Source organism: Ranitomeya imitator, chromosome 2 (genome assembly GCF_032444005.1).
Source record: "Ranitomeya imitator isolate aRanImi1 chromosome 2, aRanImi1.pri, whole genome shotgun sequence".
NCBI classification, from domain to species: domain Eukaryota; kingdom Metazoa; phylum Chordata; class Amphibia; order Anura; family Dendrobatidae; genus Ranitomeya; species Ranitomeya imitator.
In genome coordinates this window covers 81799461-81820970 of record NC_091283.1, presented here as the reverse complement: position 1 = coordinate 81820970, position 21510 = coordinate 81799461, and the positions used below count along the sequence as shown (strand labels likewise).

At 40.4% G+C, this 21510-nt stretch overlaps 1 protein-coding gene across 3 annotated transcripts in view; it reads left to right on the top strand.

The window, feature by feature from the left end:
* Positions 1-21192, top strand: part of MCF2 (MCF.2 cell line derived transforming sequence) — a 174016-nt gene extending 152824 nt beyond the window's left edge. For 2 of the 3 annotated variants that reach the window (XM_069747026.1, XM_069747028.1), the window contains 11 exons: positions 441-533; positions 1272-1397; positions 5475-5696; positions 5790-5882; positions 10859-10937; positions 11036-11099; positions 12467-12570; positions 14522-14634; positions 14957-15069; positions 16593-16693; positions 20606-21192. In XM_069747026.1, coding sequence (XP_069603127.1) covers positions 441-533; positions 1272-1397; positions 5475-5696; positions 5790-5882; positions 10859-10937; positions 11036-11099; positions 12467-12570; positions 14522-14634; positions 14957-15069; positions 16593-16693; positions 20606-20646 — 1149 coding nt within the window. In that variant the 3' untranslated portion in view covers positions 20647-21192. The remainder of the gene's footprint in view (positions 1-440; positions 534-1271; positions 1398-5474; positions 5697-5789; positions 5883-10858; positions 10938-11035; positions 11100-12466; positions 12571-14521; positions 14635-14956; positions 15070-16592; positions 16694-20605) is intronic. The other variant, XM_069747027.1, reaches the window with a different exon arrangement.
* Positions 21193-21510: the final 318 nt, after the last annotated feature.

The following is a 21510-nucleotide window of genomic DNA, read 5'->3' as shown; positions in this document are numbered from 1 at the left end:
ATAAATTAAATACAATTATAGACAAAAAGAGGAATGGGACACCACAGGTAATGGAAATAAGAGGGGAACATCAAAATAGCAAAAATTAATTCATAGTAAAAACCTTGCTAAGTAGATGATAAATGAAACAAAAAAGGGTGTACATACTACAAAAAAACAGTTATCTGTTATACGACAATAGATAGAAAGGAAGGTTAGTAAATTAGAGTGTAGGGCAAGTAAACAGTTGTCAAAGTAAGACTCCCCAAAAGACCCCTACATCTATATTAATATCTATGCTGTATGGCGAACAGTCACAATAAATACACACATGGCTCCAAAAGTAAAAAAGCAAAGTAGAGGGTGAAGTCCCACCACACCCGACGCGCGTTTCTCAGTAAATGCTTCATCCTGGAAGTTTTGTTATTATTAATTGACCATTGACACCTTTATTGATTCAGGAATGCCAGAAGAAATTGGAGCACAAGCTTGCACTGGACTCTTATCTTTTGAAACCAATACAACGTCTTACAAAATACCAGCTGCTATTGAAGGTAATGGTCAGCAATGTCTTCGGGAACAAAAATAAAAAATATATTTATTCATGACCAACAAATAGTACCACAACATTGAACTAGACATATTGTAGGGTGAAAAGTACTTACTGTTTGTGAACGTATTAAAAAAATGTATTCAGAGACAGTGACCTCCCTACCTTTGACTTACCATGAAGCCGAAATGTACTGTAATATACTGTAGATTACAATGTATATGATCTATTTCCTTTGTGAATGTGAAGAATTTACCGTATGTGTATAGAAGGCTGGGCATGATTATATTATATTGTACTGTTAGTATATGGCCATGTCAAATACGTAATGTGCATACGGCTCATAAGTTAGGAATCAGGAACACTTCCTGACCTGCACAATTCCACTTGCTCTGAGGGTGGACCTGGGCTCTGTTTACCTCTTGGACCCTTGTGTGGCTGCACAGGCTACACCAGTAGTATGTCCTCCCCCGTTCATTAGGTAACTGGAGTCATACGAGGAAGTAGATTTATAGGGTTGTGTCATGTAATAATATTTCTAGAAATAGTGACATTTATGATCAATATACTATGCAAACATTTTATTTTTATATTTGTTAACCCTCAGAATTCAACAAACAAGCTAATTTTAAAATAAATCATCTAGCGGTAAAAATTAAAAATAAAGTTTCTTGGTAACTTAAGATAATTGTAGATATTATGCACTAAGAACTGCTTTTCTGACAATATTGTATATTGGCAGGAATTACTGAAGTATAGTATTAATTCAGAAGGCTTCCAAGAATTACAAGAAGCTCTGGTTTCTATGCTGGACTTGTTAAAATCAGTCAACGACTCCATGCATCAGATTGCTATAACAGGGTATAATGTAAGTATGGATGCGTAGTGATTCCATCTGTAGATTAGAGCTGTTATTTGTATTTGGTATATATATACAGTGGGGCAAAAAAGTATTTAGTCAGTCAGCAATAGTGCAAGTTCCACCACTTAAAAAGATGAGAGGCGTCTGTAATTTACATCATAGGTAGACCTCAACTATGGGAGACAAACTGAGAAAAAAAAATCCAGAAAATCACATTGTCTGTTTTTTTAACATTTTATTTGCATATTATGGTGGAAAATAAGTATTTGGTCAGAAACAAAATTTCATCTCAATACTTTGTAATATATCCTTTGTTGGCAATGACAGAGGTCAAACGTTTTTTGTAAGTCTTCACAAGGTTGCCACACACTGTTGTTGGTATGTTGGCCCATTCCTCCATGCAGATCTCCTCTAGAGCAGTGATGTTTTTGGCTTTTCGCTTGGCAACACGGACTTTCAACTTCCTCCAAAGGTTTTCTATAGGGTTGAGATCTGGAGACTGGCTAGGCCACTCCAGGACCTTGAAATGCTTCTTACGAAGCCACTCCTTCGTTGCCCTGGCAGTGTGCTTTGGATCATTGTCATGTTGAAAGACTCAGCCACGTTTCATCTTCAATGCCCTTGCTGATGGAAGGAGGTTTGCACTCAAAATCTCATGATACATGGCCCCATTCATTCTTTCATGTACCCGGATCAGTCGTCCTGGCCCCTTTGCAGAGAAACAGCCCCAAAGCATGATGTTTCCACCACCATGCTTTACAGTAGGTATGGTGTTTGATGGATGCAACTCAGTATTCTTTTTCCTCCAAACACGACAAGTTGTGTTTCTACCAAACAGTTCCAGTTTGGTTTCATCAGACCATAGGACATTCTCCCAAAACTCCTCTGGATCATCCAAATGCTCTCTAGCAAACTTCAGACGGGCCCGGACATGTACTGGCTTAAGCAGTGGGACACGTCTGGCACTGCAGGATCTGAGTCCATGGTGGCATAGTGTGTTACTTATGGTAGGCCTTGTTACATTGGTCCCAGCTCTCTGCAGTTCATTCACTAGGTCCCCCCGCGTGGTTCTGGGATTTTTGCTCACTGTTCTTGTGATCATTCTGACCCCACGGGGTGGGATTTTGCGTGGAGCCCCAGATCGAGGGAGATTATCAGTGGTCTTGTATGTCTTCCATTTTCTAATTATTGCTCCCACTGTTGATTTCTTCACTCCAAGCTGGTTGGCTATTGCAGATTCAGTCTTCCCAGCCTGGTGCAGGGCTACAATTTTGTTTCTGGTGTCCTTTGACAGCTCTTTGGTCTTCACCATAGTGGAGTTTGGAGTCAGACTGTTTGAGGGTGTGCACAGGTGTCTTTTTATACTGATAACAAGTTTAAACAGATGCCATTACTACAGGTAATGAGTGGAGGAAAGAGGAGACTCTTAAAGAAGAAGTTACAGGTCTGTGAGAGCCAGAAATCTTGATTGTTTGTTTCTGACCAAATACTTATTTTCCACCATAATATGCAAAAAAAATGATAAAAAAACAGACAATGTGATTTTCTGGATTTTTTTTTCTCAGTTTGTCTCCCATAGTTGAGGTCTACCTATGATGTAAATTACAGACGCCTCTCATCTTTTTAAGTGGTGGAACTTGCACTATTGCTGACTGACTAAATACTTTTTTGCCCCACTGTATATATATATATATATATATATATATATATATATATATATATATATATAATGGCATGTAAAAGTATTTGCCACCCCTGGTCAAAATCATTGTTATTGTGAACAGTTAAGCAAGTTGAAGATGAAATGATCCCTTTTAAGGCCTAAAGTTTGATATGACAGATTTCCTTTGTATTTTAGGCAAAAGTATATATTTCCATGTTTTACATTTTAAAAATTACAAAAAAACGAAAACGATCTGATGCAAAAGTTTGGACACCCTTGGAGATTTGTGCGCACATGTAACTTTGAGCAATGTTTCAGACCTTAATTAGCCTGTTAGGGTTATGGCTTGTTCACTATCACTATCATCGTTAGGAAAGGCCAGGTGATGCAAATTTCTCAGCTTTATAAAAACTCAGCCTCCTCTAACCTTGTGCCAAAAAACAGCAGCCATGGGATTTTCTAAGCAACTGCCTAGCTCTCTGAAAATGAAAATGGTGGAGGCCTGCAAAGCAGGAGAAGCTATAGGAAGATAGCAAAGCATTTTCAAGTTGCCCTTTCCTCAGTTCATAATTTAATTAAGAAATGGCACTTAACAGGAACAGTGGGGTCAAGATAAGGTCTGGAATACCAAGCAAAATTTCAGTGAGAGCTGCTCATAGGATTGCTGTAGAGGTAAATCAAAAACCCCGCTTGAATGCAAAAGACCTTCAGAAAGACTTAGCAGACTCTGGAGTTGTAGAACATTGTTTTACTGTTCAGAGACACCTGCACAAATATGGCCTTCATGGAAGAGTCATCAGAAGAAAATCTCTCTTGCGTCCTCATCGTAAAATTCAGGCTCAGAAGTATGCAAAAGAACATCCAAACACACCTGATGCATTTTGAAAACAAGTCCTTTGGACCGATGAGGTTTACATAGAACTATTTGGCCACAATGATCAAAGATATATGTGGAGGAAAAAGGGCACAGGATTTCAGGAAAGGAACATCTCTCCAACCATTAAGCACAGGGCTGGATCAATCATGCTTTGGAGTTGTGTAGCAGCCAATTGCACGTGGAACATTTTATTGGTAGAAAGAAGAATTAATTCAATGACATTTCAACAAATTCTTGATGCAAACATAACACCATCTGAAAAAAAGCTGAAGTTGAAAAGAAGATGGCTTCTACAAATGGATAATGATCCTAAACACGTCAAAATCCACAATAGAAGACCTCAAAAGGCGCAAGCTGAAGGTTTTACAATGGCCCTCACTGTCGTCTGATCTGAACATCATTTTAAATCTGTGGCTAGACCTTACAATAGCAATGCATGCAAGTCGACTGGAATATCACAGAACTGGAAGAATTTTCCAAGGAAGAATAGATGAAAATTACTCAAACAAAAATTGTAAGACTTTTCGCTACTACAAAAAGAATTTACAAGCTGTGATACTTTCAAAAGGGGATGTTACTAGATACTAACCATGCAGGGTGCCCAAAATTTTGCATCTGCCAATTTTTCTTTTTGTAACTTTTAAGATGTAAAAGAAGATATATATATATATATACTGTATATATATATATATACTTTTTTTTGCAAAAAATACAAAGACCTTTTAGAGATCATTTCATCTTCAACTTGCTTAACTGTTCACAATAACATTAACTTTGAACAGGGGTGCCCAATCTTTTACATGCCACTGTACATATTGGGTGTACCTTGCAGGGCTGGGGTCGAGTGCTCAAGTCCAACCAAGAGGTTTCCTCTCGCTTCGTTGGTTTTGCATCCCTCACGAAAAACGTATAAATAGATTGGCTTCCTATAAATGCTGACCCCAAATAACAGGCAGTGGACAGCAAGCATCTTCCTTTTTTGTCTTGCAGTAATAGTTGCCGAATTTAACTGAATTAAAGTAAAATAAGGGCTTTTTTTCCTGTTTTGAACTGCTTTTGTGACTTATGGTGCAACCAAATACTCCAAAATACCGGTGTACTTGAAAATACACCAGGGGAGACTGGATGAAATTGCTCCAAATTTTGCTACTTTTTAAAAAATTGCAATCGATGAATCAGGGGAAAACATTTGGAATTACTAGATTCCGCCAAAGGGGAAAAAAAAGACGAGCATATATAAAATAAACTTTAAAAAAGACGCTAATAAAATAATGAATTGGGTGCAAATAAAAAAAAGGTGCAAAACACATAAAAGAAGACAAAAACAAGCCCAAAGACAATGATGAATCACTGGAGTGATTTTTCAGGGTTAATATAATATATATTTTTAATTCCTGTGATTTGCAGATTGCCTATATATTACGTTGCCTGTAAAGTTGTCTTAATATACAGTGACCATATAAAATAATAAAATACAGCAGTTGTAAAGATAGTGATTTTTACGCATTTTATTTTTGTTACAACTTTTGTTTTTGCCACTCAGGGAGACATAAATGATCTGGGCCGGATATTTATGCAAGGTTCTTTTAGCGTGTGGATCACTCATAAAAAGGGACCTACAAAGATGAAGGAACTTGCCCGCTTTAAACCAATGCAGAGACATCTCTTCCTCTATGAAAGAGCAATAGTTTTCTGCAAAAGGAGGGAAGAGCATGGAGATGGACATGACAAAACCCCGTCGTACAGTTTCAAGCACTTCCTGAAGGTTAGTGCATATCTGCCATATATGCATCATGCTGAACGCTTAGGACTGGGTGGTGCCAAGCACAGGTGTCATCTTCCTCTCGTGTCCTTTTAGATGAATGCTGTTGGAATCACTGAAAATGTCAAAGGCGATAATCGCAAGTTTGAAATCTGGTACAGCGGCCGAGAAGAGGTTTATGTTGTACAGGTTTGTGTTTTCCTTTAATAAAATGGGTATTTACAATGGTAATCCACTACTTGGATATTCGCCTAAATATTAAATATTTTATTCCCCAATGTAGGATAAAGTCTTTATACTCGCCCCCTGCTCCGGTGCTTTTCCAGCAATGTCGCCACCGGGTCTCCCAGTGCTCGCATGACATGGTTATGTCATGAAAGCACTGCAGCCAGTCAGTGGACGCTAATGGGGGCAGCAGTTTTCACACTTTGTTCAATCATCTAACGAAATGTGAATGAAGTGGACCATTAGCGGCCTCCGATTGACTTCAGTACTTACGTGGCATACCTACGTCACGTGAGCCCTGGGACGCGGAATAGATGTCACTGGAAAGGTGCCGCTGTAGGAGGTGAGTATGAGTTATTTTTTTTATTTTACAGTATTTAAGAAGGGATTGTTCACTTTAAAGGGTCTATTGTGTACCATTCCTTAATGGTGAAGTGGCATCAGCTCTATATATTAAATGCTAAACAAACCCTCATCTCTAATCTTAGAGAGAACCTGTCATCAGTTCAAAAGTGTCATCTTTTGCTCTAACTTTATTCTCACTGATCTCTTGTTTTATATTGGAAATATGCAAATATTCTTTATCAAGGAAGCATTGCTCAAAAGATAATTATTAAAGTGTCCTGAAAACATGCCCCCCAAAGAATCCTATGAGACACACTCCCTTAGTAAAGACCATAAATAGTAGCATATTGATTGCATTAAATATAAAGGCCAAGTCTCTGAAACTGTATGGTGGATATTTAAAAAAGAAAAAATGAGCACTCAGGGGAGCAGCGGGAATAAAATAAAAGCAAAATCTGACCACTTTAATCTGGCCACACTGTACAAGTTGCCAATCAGTGGTGGGGGTGTGATTATAGAGATTAGCCTGACTAGTGTGCACAAGAGATGTAGTCCAGGAGTGATAATCTCCTGCTGATAAAATACTGATTATATTTAAACTACAGCACACAGCCTAATAAGTGACACATCCCTGTAATAAGGATCTTATGACCTATATTATGGTGTGCGCAGATTTTATATCAAAAGCCCGTTGACAGATTCCCTTTAAACTGTAGCAGGCTTCTGGTTGGGGTCAATGGTAGTCAGCTCTTAAGTGATTGTTGAGAACTAAGCCCATTTGTTGAGGGCACCCACCGGATTATAACGTCACTTTCTCAATCCTACTGCTACTAATATAATGCAGAAAGGTATGAATAAAATACTTTCCATCTAGCTTTTCTGGCAATTTTCCTATCAATGGATAAACCCTGTTATGTTTGCTAATGACAGGTGTTATGAAGGCAATCCAGAAACACAGTGTGCTTAGCGATCAGAGCGCACACAGTGATCTGACAAATACCCAAAAATACAAGAACGAGCTCTGAGACGTGGAAACTCTGTAGACTGCACACCTGATCCTATCCTAAACACAACTAAAAGCGGCTGTGGATTGCGCCTAACAACTACCTAGGCAACTCGGCACAGCCTAAGAAACTAGCTAGCCTGAAGATAGAAAAATAGGCCTGACTTGCCCCAGAGAAATTCCCCAAAGGAAAAGGCAGCCCCCCACATATAATGACTGTGAGTAAGATGAAAAGACAAAACGTAGGGATGAAATAGATTCAGCAAAGTGGAGCCCGATATTCTAGGACAGAGCGAGGACAGTAAAGCGAACTTTGCAGTCTACAAAAAACCCTAAAGCAAAACCACGCAAAGGGGGCAAAAAAAACCCACCGTGCCGAACTAACGGCACGGCGGTACACCCTTTGCGTCTCAGAGCTTCCAGCAAAACAAAAGACAAGCTGGACAGAAAAAAAGCAACAAAAAAGCAAAAGCACTTAGCTATACAGAGCAGCAGGTCACAGGAACAATCAGGAGAAGCTCAGATCCAACACTGAAACATTGACAAGGAGCAAGGATAGCAGCATCAGGCGGAGTTAAGTAATGAAGCAGTTAACGAGCTCACCAGAACACCTGAGGGAGGAAGCTCAGAAGCTGCAGTACCACTTGTGACCACAGGAGTGAATTCAGCCACAGAATTCACAACAAAACCCTACCTTTCGTCTCAGACTTTTTACCAAACCATCCTCAAAACAGCATCTGAAAAAGAAAGAATAATTTATACATTGAACATCCCCCCAACCCCAAGCATAACTGCTCTCCAATAATTTCTTTTAAGATGAGAAATGGGGCATGAGAAAATCCTGAAGGTCAGATTAATTGTCAGCACCATGCTGATGTGCATTGGCATACTGATAGGGTTACATACGATGATGATACAGCTCTGGCAAAAATTAAGAGACCACCACATCAAAACCCCGTCATGGGCAGCCCAATCTCCAGACCTGAACCCCATTGAAAACCTCTGGAATGTAATCATGAGCATGATGAATAGTCACAAGCCATCAAACAAAGAAGAACTGCTTACATTTTTGAGCCAGAAGCAGTGTGAAAGACTGGTGGAAAGCATGCCAAGACACATGAAAGTTGTGATTAAAAATCATGGTTATTCCACAAAATATTGATTTCTGAACTCTAGTATTTTAATATTTTCTTATTAGGGCCGAATATGTCAAATCTTTAACTGGTTCTGAGGATAAAACAAATCCAACAATCCAACATGTAGCATTGTATAGTCCAGTGCCTGTTAATGAATTATATTAAGTAATTGGCAGACTAGATTCCTGATTGCTGCCAGTGTGGACAGCCAACCTCTGACGGCCTACAAATAGATGGACACTTACCACAGTGGATATATAGATAGTACAAGTAATAACAGCTTACTGCAGAGTACTAACTTAGTGGATATAATGAGTAATCAGTCATAGCAACATGTCAGAAGTTTGGATCAGAAGAGGTCAAAGCGTCCAACGGGGCGCTGCTGTTGTCTCAGACTGACGACAGGCTCGAAGACCATCTACTGAGCGCATATTGTGTCTGGGAGATGAGCAATGTTTGGCTCCTTTGTTTCAACATTTCATGTAAACATTTTTTGGAATGATTGCAACCCTTTAAAGCAATTGTCCAATGAAAACAAGTTACTACCTTTCCACTCAACAGGTAATAACTGACCTGTGCTCCATTCACTCCGTAAGGTGGGCTGTTATGATCTGGTGGTTTAGGAGCAACATGGGACAAGCTCTGAAGGAAGTGGTACCTGTACTGACCGCAGTCCCTAAGCTCAACACAACACTAGAAGTAGCCGTGGGATGCTCCTAACACTCCCTAGGCATCTCGTCACAGCCTGAGAACGAACTACCCCTAAAGATAGAAACAGGAAAACTATCTTGCCTCAGAGAAAATCCCCAAAGGATAGATAGCCCCCCACAAGTAATGACTGTGAGTGGAGAAAGGAAAAGACATACACAGAATGAAACCAGGATGTAGCACAGGAAGCCAGTCTAGCTAGATAGATAGGACAGGAGGGAATACTGTGCGGTCAGTATAAAACACTACAAAAAATCCACACAGAGTTTACAAAAATCTCCACACCTGACTAAAAGTGTGGAAGGTAAATCTGCTTCCCAGAGCTTCCAGCTGCACTGAATTAATTTATACTGACAAGCTGGACAAAACATAGAAAGCACAGAACGGATAAGTCCACAACCTGTGGACAGAAAAGAGCAAGCAAGGACTTAACTTTGCTGAACTGGTGAGGATAACAGGGAAATCCAAAAGAGATGTGAATCCAACCAGGAACCATTGACAAGTGGCACAAGCTGAAGGAAAGAGCCAGGCTAAATAGCCGAGCAGAATAGACAATCAGTGGAAGCAGCTGCTGACTGGTAAATCCAAGGAGCAGCCATACCACTTAAAACCACCGGAGGGAGCCCAAGAGCAGAACTCACAAAAGTGCCACTTAGAACCACCGGAGGGAGCCCAAGAGCGGAATTCACAACAGTGGGCACAACGCTAGTCTTTTTTTCCAGTAGCCCTAAAGAGAATGAATGGAGCAGTAGTCGAGCGTTCAACCTGCCATGACATTTTGTAACTTGTATAAAAGTTTCCTGCTGGGGATTAATAATCCCTGATCTGCAATCAATGCAGGTTTGGGTGGTGGGACAACCACCATCACTGCAGATAGGTTGATCACTTGTTCTTCACGAGACAACAATTTCAGCAAACATCCAGCTAATGGGTTTATTGCTGAGATGAACCATGTGGCCATATTAACAGCACCTTAGGTTTAAAGGAGTCTGAGTTGAGACCACATAGGCCCCTTTGACTAATAATCCAAAACATTTCAGGTAAAGGTGAGTGATGTTCTGTTAGTGCTACAGTACCCAATCAGTTCTCCTATCTAGGGCATCAAAAAAGTCGTAGGGCTCATTCACATATGCAATTTTTCCACATACAAAAAAATGGACCAATTATTCCGGTCAGCCTTTGATCAGAGTTTGAAGAGTTTGGTCCATGTGTAATTCGTTTGTCTCCTATGTGGAGAAATCAAAATAAAAGTTTTGCCACTTCCTCCATTCTGACTGTCGAGTGAAAATCAGACCGCACTCCATTGTCATCCGAGTGTGGTCTGATTTTTTTCATGGATCCATTGACTTGCATTGCCGATTTTTCTCCGACCTTGGAATCAAAATAGTACATGTGTTTGCAACTTTCCGCAGACCTCTCAGTCCATGAAAAATTACGGACATACAGTATGACTGTCCCCATAGACAATCACAGATACAAGTGCTATTTGTGAAAAACACGGGTAGTACAAGTTCGTGAAAATCGGTCGTCTGAATGAGGCTTTACAAAGATTATTTTTGGTTGAACAAAATTAATAATTAGCCTGACCATGTGTTCTATTCAGGAGGACTTGCTAGATTGTAGCCTGTTTAATTCATAAAGACTTTAGATGGCACAAATCATTTCTTTCTGGACCTTTCTAAAGCCAAGTGTCGCACAGCTAAATTGCATAATACGTGTCTTCATAAAAAGACTTTTTTGCGATCTAGGCCCAGACCTCAGATCAGAAGGCGGCATGGCTGAGTGAAATCCGGAAGATTTTGACCAGACAGCGAGAACTTATAAAAGGTATTGATACTTTCACAATGTCTGTATTCTCCTATGCACATACAGTATATTATACAGATAAGCTATTTATTAGATATACTGTTCATTTTTGGTTACAGTAGAGAAACTGAAGCAAAATTCCTTTTCCGACCAGGTTGTTCTATCACCACAAATGAATGAGGGGTAAGTGATCATTTACTCAGCATTGGGTCCTTTCTTTGTAAAAATTACCAAATATCCGAAAAATATTAATACCAATCACATCAGAGCAGTAAATATTTTACGCAGTTTTTGCAATAATATGGCAATCATCACTATACGATTGCAGAGGTCTGTCTACCAGGACTGAGGAGCCTGAAATTCTAGGGTCCTAACTGTTAAGTTAGCGTCCCATTCAAGTCAGCTCTCACAGGTCCCAGCTATGTAGGGGGTGTTAGCACAGTGGTCTTACTTTCTCAGGATCAGTGACATTCCTGGGATCTGGCCTCCCATTGACCATAAAGTGATGGCACATCTTAGCAATGTGCGCTCCCTTTAAAAAAAAAAATGGATTAACGCTAAAATATTTGTTTAACCCCTTTCGGAGCTGCCAATTTTTTGTTTTTGCGTACATTTTTTTCCTCCTCTTCTTTCCTTTCAAGAGCCATAACGTTGTGAACATTTCCTGTCCATATAGTCATATGAAACTTGTTTTTGTCAGATGAGTTGTAGTTTTGAATGACGCAATTCATTTTACCATATCATGTATTGAAAAACGGAAAAAAAATCCAATTGGGGAGAAAATGTGAGATAAACTGAAATTCTGACATGGTAATTTGAGTTTTGTTTTTGTGGCAAACAATCTGCAGTAAAAATGACCTGGAAACATAATTCTCCAGGTCAGTATGATTATGGCAATATCATACTTGTATAGTTTTTTAACATTTTAGTGCTGATTTTGAATACTGTATACCATTATTGGATTATATCTTGATTACGTGTTATTCCATTTTGGGGGCATCTGCAGGGTTTGAGATATTTGTAAATCTACCATTTTAATTTTTTCCTTTGTTGTTCAATGAATGTTTAATGTTTTGATAGACCAGATTTTTACGGACACGGAGACACTAAATATATTTTTTTTATTTTATTTTAAAACTGGGAAATGGGGGTTGATTTAAACTTTTATATCATTGTAATTTTGTAAAACTTTTTTTAGTTATTTATTTTAGTCTTCCTTGAGCACGTTAACCTGGAATTGTTTCATCACTTATATTGTATAATTCAATACCAAAATATTGCAGTTTATATTATAAATTGTGGTCTTTGTTAGAACTCCGCCTATAGCTGACCTTCAGAGGAGGACCAATGTGCCATGGTAACACATTATACCCCCACAATTGCATCTCACGGAACTAGTGGGTGTCTATTTGAGTGATTGGCAGTAGAATTTAAATAGGTAAACAGCAGCAGTCGCGGCAGATGCCAGCTGCATATTTCTAATTATTATCATGTCAATACTTATATGGATTTGAGATAGTTTTAATACCTTTTCTTCTTTCTTTTTAAAGAAAATTACAGAGGGCTTCCGTGAGTTCAGAAGAGAACGACTCGGAAAACTCCAGTCCTATGCTAGAAAGTTTAAACATCTCCCCTCATCATAAACCGCATAGAGGTATACAAATAATAAAGACATTAAATCTAGAGAAATGTAAAAATGATAAATAGGATTGTGGTGGGCCACTGAGAAGGCGCCAGATCTTGCAGAAGGGCCACCTGGGGCATGTAGTCCCACTGGCAGCAGATAGTGATGTCACGGTAGCTCTAGTGGGTCGCTGGACCCCTCAACACTTCCCTCGTGTCCACCACAATTGTCAAAAGCGGGAGGTGGCACTTGTGGATGGCATAGAACCCCCTGGGGGCACTCCTGTAGCGGTGGTGTCTGGGTGCAGGTATTGGAGCACCCGTGTTGTTTGTGCAGCCAGACACGCAGGTGAACTTGTAAACATAACAGTTTTACTGAAAGAGGTAACGGGGTACAGTCTCTCTCTTAAAGGCAAAGTTCACAGTATACTGTGCATGTGAAAGTAATGGTTCTCTCCTCATTAGACAAGCGAGGTTATGGTCTCTCAGGATGGCTGGAGCAGAGTTCTCTTCACTTGCTATTAGAGGAAGTGCTATGCGCAGTCCAAGAAATATTACACTGATGGAGGGACCTTCACAGATTGGCTCTCTGTGGAAACACACTAACGTGTGGAAGTAATCACAGTTTTGAGCCTACCGTTCCCTTTCACAGGGGGTAGGTTAAGCAAAGTTGGTGGCGTGGAAGCCACGTGGATCTGGTCCTGGCTAGAAGCAAACAGGATAACCAGCATGCAGGAGAGCACACGTGCAGCTTTATCTCTTCTGACAGGATGAGGCTTCACTCCTTTGTATGAGGAGAAAAATGTCCCCCCAGCATGGACTTGCATGGAAAACTATGCTGGGAGCAGTAGTATTCGCTCCCTCAGGCAGCTTGAACCGCCCAGAACAGGAAGTTACCTCAGGAAATGTGTGATACCTGAGCTGGGAGGCTCCTTCCAGCTGTTTCTATGGCAGATTGTTGTGAGGAGAATAATCACTTAACTGTCATATACACACATTGGCCAGTAGATGGCAGCAAAGTACATTTATGAGTCGGCGGTAAACAATGCAATGTATTACATCTCCAACTCACAGTGCCCAAACTAATCCTGACACACTGGAGCAAATCTACTGCCACACTACAACTGTCTCATTCAGCAGCAGTAGTATGGGTACCGGGATACCACAAAACTGTCCGTTCAGATCACGTTGTGGGTAGTAAATTTATGTTGCATTTTTCATCCAACTTCAATGAGCAGACAATACAATTATCTTTGCTGCACCATGAAGAAGAAGACAACATTAGAACAAGGAAACCTTGTGTTGGAAGATGTAGATCAGTAGATCTTTTACAGTTGGCCTAAGAACTAACAGTCAGGTAATCACCTGTCTGTTCTGCCCAGCTGAGAACTCTACTAGCACAGAGAGATCAGCGACTGCTCCTGCCAGCAATTTTGTGGCTTCCGCTGATGTCACGTCGATAGAGCAGCAACTTCTCTTCCGCTCTGTTGATGGTGATTGACTGTCAATATCATGCTGATCAACAAACAGCTCCTCACTGCCTAACTGCAGCAAGTCCCCACAAATTGACATGCTGCGGATTTGAAATACACACCGCAGGTCAGTTTATGCTGCATAATTAAAAAGCTCTGTGGGCAGGAGTTTTCTATTAATCCCATTCACTTTTCTGGAACTATAAGATGCTGCAATTTTTGCTAAGTGAAAATACGCAATGTCAAAAACTACCCAAAACTCATCTTCGGACCTTAACCTAAAAGAGGTGTTTTTATATTGACTTCCACACAACTTGACCATGAGGATGTAGCCTTTTTAGTCATTGTAAATAAAATATTTATGGCTCCACCACTTTGTATAGTTTACAGTTTTGTGTCTTCCATTAGCTTTCTCTATGCCTTTATATAACAATGCACAGAGCTGTCACCAACAGAATAAATTGTGTCTGTAGTTTCATGTCATTGATTTGTATTGACTTTTTACTACAGGTTGGCATGGGATGTCACAGTCCTTAGAAATCTGTGAAGGTCTCGAAGGATGGTCAAGTCATCACTGTACATGTCCTTGTTCGGACACAGAAGACGAGGACACGTTGCAGTTGGTTGGTATTCTCTCTTATTACCACTTTATCTGAATCCCGTGGTTTACACTTGAAAACACTTGAAACACTTACGTGGTTTACATGTGAAATGAAACCTACTTGGGGTTTGGTACCAAGTAAACGTTTTGAGCTCCCATGCAGACTAGAGAGTATCCGGTGGATGGTCATTTAGGCCCCATATTTGCCTGAACCCATAGTAGTTAAACCACCTGTATTGCACTGCATGGGAATGATATAATTTTATATCTCTGACAGCATTCTTATCGATTTTAAATGACGGTCTCCGATGTGTGTTGTAACCTAATTATGTGCTATATGACAGTCTCCTGGAAAATACAAGGCACTGGCTGACTGCAAGAAGAGAGGCTCTGACGACGTACTGGTGAAAAATGGAGACGTTATCCAATTATTACAGGAAGACGCTGAGGGACAGTGGTACGACCCCCATTCTTCATGCACAGTATCATTCTTCAATTTAAGCAGAAACATGATAGGTCATCATATGTAAAATATTAATCATAGACATGATAGGTCATCAATTATGAAATATTGATTTCTGTATGTTGTTTTTATACTATGACAACTTTGGGGTCAACTTCTGTGATAGAAGGGACTTTTACTCAAGCATTGTTGATTAGGTTTAAAACTGGCCACAACCATCTTTATTATTTTTATACACCCCAAAGTAAGTACATCACAGTACAAGAATCATTCAGTCACAAACTAAACCCTTCCTCTGCTCTTCACTACAAGGTTGCCAACTCATTTTTTCTAAAAATCACAGACATCGAACATTTTTTATGGACATATGGGAAAACCATATGTCTACTGCCTATAATTCTGATATGACGGCATTCAATGTGAACTCTAAAATGATGATGATCATCATCCTAATTATCTCTTCAAATTTCTACAACCTTAAAAAAAATCACGGACACATCACAATTTTTTTTTACGTTCAGGGAACAAAACTGCCCTATTTTTATGGACTGTCTGGAAATTTCTGAATGGTTGGTAACCCAGCCACACTAATAGTGACATCCAAGCCTACTGCCGAGCACCAAAGAAGACATCACAACTAGTGATGAGCGCAAGTACTCGTTACTCAAGCTTGCTGAGGGTGCTCGGGTTTGCACTGAGTATCGCGGGTGCTTGAATGAGATGTTCTTGTCCCGGCGGCCTCATGTTTTGAGGCTCCGTGTTTGTCAGGCAATCCCTGCATGTTTTGTGGCTGTCTAACAGCCACGAAACATCCGGTTGCAGGGATGCGAATATCTTACTTGAGCACCCACAATACTTAGTGCAAACTCAGCAAACTTAGAGCAGCCTCAGCAAACCCGAGTAACGAGCACTTGCGCTCATCACTAATTAGCACACATTGTCCATACCTCAAGCTTTTATGAGGGTTGCTCCAGCGTACCTTGGCACCAACTGTTCTGCTTCTGCAGACAGGGAGTCATATCCTTCCCAAGACATTGCTCAAAAGTAAATATAACTTTTTAAGGACGGGTTTACACTTGTTTTTGTGCCTTAATTGTTTTCAAAATTTAGGAAAATTGTGGGGAAAAACCCATCATTTAAAGAGTACTTGTGTGTTCCATTTATGATTGTTTCCCATTATTTCTCCCAAATACCACTCTAAATAAGTGCTGTAAATTGCACTGCTTAGCAGGTGGAGGGCCACGTGCTATGAGCTCCGCTATGTGCCCACGCGCATACAAAAGCTCAACACTACTGCCTGCTGGGCCACAAGCTTCACAGCAGTGTTTATTAGCAATCAACAGAATTTCCCAGGACTTGGACTCGCCATGATCTGCAGGACATGGAACAAAAGTAAATTATATATATAATCACTTGCAAAAATTTTGGGATTATGTAAAACCATTTACCAATTTTATTACTTTGTGATTGTAAACTGTGCAATTTGAAATTTTGCATTGTGCTTCTTTCATCTGCAGGCTGGTGAAGAATCTGAACAGAAAAAAAGAGGGATGGATTCATGGAAATAACTTACAATTCATCATTGGTGAATGTAGGATGCGGGCATCCAAAATAACAGGTAACACTCGGAAGGGCACGAGTCATCTGTATGTGCACATCCTACACCTTCAACTGTCGTTTCCAATTTATAGGAATTTTTGGACCCCATAATTATCAATATTCAACTTTAATTCTTGTGTGAATAGATGTGATTGCTACTTATAGTGCCTAGTGGGTGCTTGGGTGGGTACTCATGAGTACACACTTCTAAGGTTATGTTCACTCAAGCGTATTTCACATTCCGTATACTGAATATGGGACTCCCGACTTGAACCTATAGCCTCATATGTGTCTATTAGTTCAGGTCAGAAGATTCTGTGATTGACATTTTAAAGGATATATTGAAAAAGTTAACCGCATCTTACCAGGTAAGGGTCATTTTATTGCAGTTATCATGCGCAAATGGAGATCTTAGCGCTGATCTCAATCTGCGCATGCGACACCCCCGGCAGCCATTTTCCCGGAGTCCACAGCACAGTAAACCAAGTTCGGGGGCTCTGGGTTTTCCCAAAATATCGGCAGAGCCCTGCAGCACCGAACACCCGCAGCAGAGCGCCGCACATCCGAACACCCCTTCATCTCAGCCTGCAGCTTGCAGCAACGCTCCACTCTTGCCTCCTCCAATAGCGACACTAGGACCCCACTTCACCCCCGGTAAGCAATAAGACGCATGGATTGTAAGAAGCACCACCATTTTATTAAATTTTTTTTTCCTATTTTTCTCCTCAAAAATTGGGGTGCGTCTTATAATCCACAAGATACGGTATTTGGACATTAACAAAAGTTCATCTCAATATTTTGTTTTATATCCTTTGTTGGAAATGACAGAAGTCAAACGTTTTCTGTAAGTCTTCATAAGGTTGGCACTCACTGCTGGTGGTATGTCGGTACATTCATCCATGCAAATCTCCTCTAGAGCAGTGATGTTTTAGGCCTGTCGCTGGGCCACAGGGACTTTCAACTCCCTCCAAAGGTTTTCTATGAGGTTGAAATTTGGAGACTGGCTAGGCCACTCCAGGACCTTCATATTCTTCTTATGAAGCCACTCTTCATGATTATTATCATGCTGAAAGACCCATCCACATTTCATCTTCAATACCCTTGTGATGGAAGGAGGTTTGCACTCAAAATCTCAGAATACCTTGCCCCATTCATTCTTTCCTGTACACGCATCAGTCGTCCTGGTCCCTTTGCAGATAAACAGCCCCAAAGCATGATGTTGCCACTCCCTTGCTTCACAGCAGGTATGGTGTTCTTTGAATGTAACTCAACATTCTGTCTCCTCCAAACGTGACGAGTTTTCTTTCTACCAAACAGTTCTACATTGGTTTCATCAGATCATATGACATTCTCCCAATACTCTTCTGGATAATCCAAATGCTCTCTAGCAAATTTCAGACGGACCCGGACATGTACTGGCTTAAGCAGCGGGACACGTCTGGCACTGCAGGATCTGAGTCCCTGGCGGCGTAGGGTGTTACTGATAGTAGCCTTTATTACGGTGGTGCCAGCTTTATGCAGGTCATTCACTAGGTCCTCCCGTGTTGTTCTGGGATTTTTGCTTACCGTTCTTGTGATTATTTTGACCCCACAGGGTGAGATCTTGCATAGAGCTCCAGATCAAGGGAGATTATCAGTGGTCTTGTATGTCTTCCATTTTCTTATTATTGCTCCCACAGTTGATTTCATCACACCAAGCTGCTTGCCTATTCAGCCTTCCCAGCCTGGTGCAGGGCTACAATTTAGTTTCTGGTGTCCTTCGACAGCTCTTTAGTCTTCACGATAGTGGAGTTTGGAGTGTCACTGTTTGAGGTTGTGGACAGGTGTCTTTTATACTGATAACAAGTCCAAACAGGTGCCATTGGTACAGGTAATGAGTGAAGGACAGAGGAGCCTCTTAAAGACGAAGTTACAGGTCTGTGAGAGACAGAAATCTTGCATGTTTTTATGTGACCAAATACTTATTTTCCACCATAATTTGCTAAATCAATCTCCCCAACTCACACAATGTGATTTTCTGAATTTGTTTTCTCATTTTGACTCTCATAGTTGTGGTCTGTCTATGATATCAATTACAGGCCTCTCTCATCTTTTAAGTGGGAGAACTTGCACAATTGGTGGCCGACTAAATACTTTTTTCCCCACTGTATCAGAGTGTTTATGTGTATCACAGTGTGTATATGTGTTTGTTACTCAGTGTATATATTTGTGTATATGTATCATATTTTGAATATATGTGTGTGTTAGAGTGTGTGTGCATGTTATTAGTGTATGCATGTACTACGCCAGTGTGTATACAGTACTGTATGTTCATGGCTGGAAAACCTCTCCATACAAAATGTCGCTTACACCAGAGAGTTATTTCAATATAAAATGTCATATATGTAATAGCTGGTAGACTCATAAGGATTCATAACAATGGCAATCCATATATCACTCACTTAAGAGCTCAGTTATTGCATCCAGGCTCTCCTCCCTCTAAGCTAACATTACACACATTACACACATTACGTACAGTATCGGTCTCTTGGAGATTAGTCTGGGTGCAGTTTTGGTTTCTGTGCTTCTCTGCTCTAAGGGGAAACCTTGTATCCTGATTAGAAGTCAACCGCACGGAGTTGTGCTACTCACACAGATTAAGCCCTTTACCTTGAAGCCTTTATTATAAAACATGAAAAGTCAAATTTTAACTGAGTCAGGTCTCCATTCCTGCATAGCTTCTATTTTCAATAGCCCTCCTTCATTCCAGTGTATAAAGGTCTATTCACACTGTATGTGCAGTGCCAGTGACATTTAAAAGCAAGGTGTCAGCAGATTTTAAGACAACAAAGTAAGATAATCACAGTAAAGTACCTGTAATGGTGATTACTTCCATTTCTTTATATTACAAATCCTTTTCTCTCTTGTCTTGTAATCTATAGTTTTATGCAAATGAGCTCCCAAGTGCAAGTGCTTAGACTAAACTAACACCTCTTGGACCTATTTTTCCTTCCAGCTCCAGTCATTCCTGCCAGCGATTAACTGGCCACTCTTCTTTGTGTATCTGCATCCAGCACCGGTCATCTCACGCAGGTGTCTCCATTCATTGGTGGTGCATGCACAGTAATGTCCTGATGATTTTGTGAGTGCCGGTCTATCCACCTGCACAAACAACCCACACAATCCCTTTACACAGTATTATGTCCCCACACACCCCCTTGCGAAATATAATGTCCCCTTACAGCCCTCTTGCACAGTAGTAAGTCCCCACACAGCCCCCTTGTACAGTATTATGTCCACATTCAGCCGCCTTGCAGAATATTATGTTTTCATACAGTCCTATTGCACAGTATTATGACCCCACACAGCCCCCTTGCAAAGTATTATTTCTCTATACAGCCCTCTTGCACAGTATTAGGTCTCTACACAGCTCTCTTGCACAGTATTATGTTCCTACATTTTCCCAAAAAGTAATGTCAATTAAAAATAAAATGAATAAAGTTACTCACCTAACCCTGTTCCCCCTCTGCTCTACTCTGCGCTGTGTAGTGAGGCACAGCTGGCGCAATGTAGTGAAGTCATCGCACTTGCTGCGCTCTCAGATACATAGCCTCAATGGTGAAAGGGGATGCAGATACCCTTGAAAGTGAGACGCTAGGTGGACGGCAACTGCGCGGTGCAGGACGCTGATACCAGAACAAGCAAAGGGCCGCATGGGTCTGATTTAGAGTATTTGTTTCCTCAAATGTAAGTGATATACTCAGTGCCTTAGTTCAAGTCGGTGGGTGGTATATGTAGCACATTGCAGTAGAGTATAACATTTCTAATGGTTCTAGGGTCTATATATAAAAAAGATAATATCGCTATGGGCAGATCAGTGGGTCAAGTGATGAAGACTATAATGATAAACTCAGCTGCACACACCTTTGACCTTTGATCCTTTTTTTTCCAGACGCTGCTTTGTGTAGCACAAGGAAGCTGAGCTCCCCCTGAAGTAGCCTACGACTGTGACTGCAGCTGTGATCCATGGATGTTGCTGAAGCACTGTTGTCAGACTCACTGTTACATGTTAAAATCGCATCCAATCTTATCCTGCAACATCGTCTGTGACCATCCTCTACAGCTCAGACACCTTTTTCACGTGGACAAACGGCACTTTTAAAAACCTCATTTTGTAAAAAGGTTGTTGTACATTGGAAAATTCCATTTTTACCATGCTCCTTAGTATCATCATTACCTTATTTTTCATCGTGGCTAACGAAATGTTTTTAACTTAATGTAAATATGGAATTGCTGACATTTGTAGAAAATCCATTCCAAGCTTTATACATGTTTTACCGTTTTCGAGTAAAACGTCTGCACTTTATTCACCTTGGCTTTACGTGTCTTGATGAGGCTTCTCATGGAGACCACAGCTTGAAGTTGGCCTTCTTTCTATGGACTGGACTGGTTGATCTTGAACATTCGACATTGTTGCCACTACCTGCTTTAATGGTGTAATGTGACAAACTGCAATAAAGAATCTTGTTCTTCCCTAACAAAAAAACAAATGAAGCAGTAATCGCTTGGTCCTGTAGACAGATAATTGATGGAATGTTGTACGGCTCTTGCTGTTAAGAACATCATCCACCAAAAAGAGGAGAAAGTATTCTTATCATTCTCACAATATTTAACAATTTTTCCATTTAACGCTTTATTTTACAGATTAAGTGACACTTAAACTATTGATCTCAGTATTAACCTGATGCTCTGATTGCATTGCTACATATATGTTCATCTTTCTTAGGGGTGCTGAAGTTCTTCTTGTGCTTTTTCTGGAGGACAGCCAGGACATAATACTTCTAACATAGTAGCGAG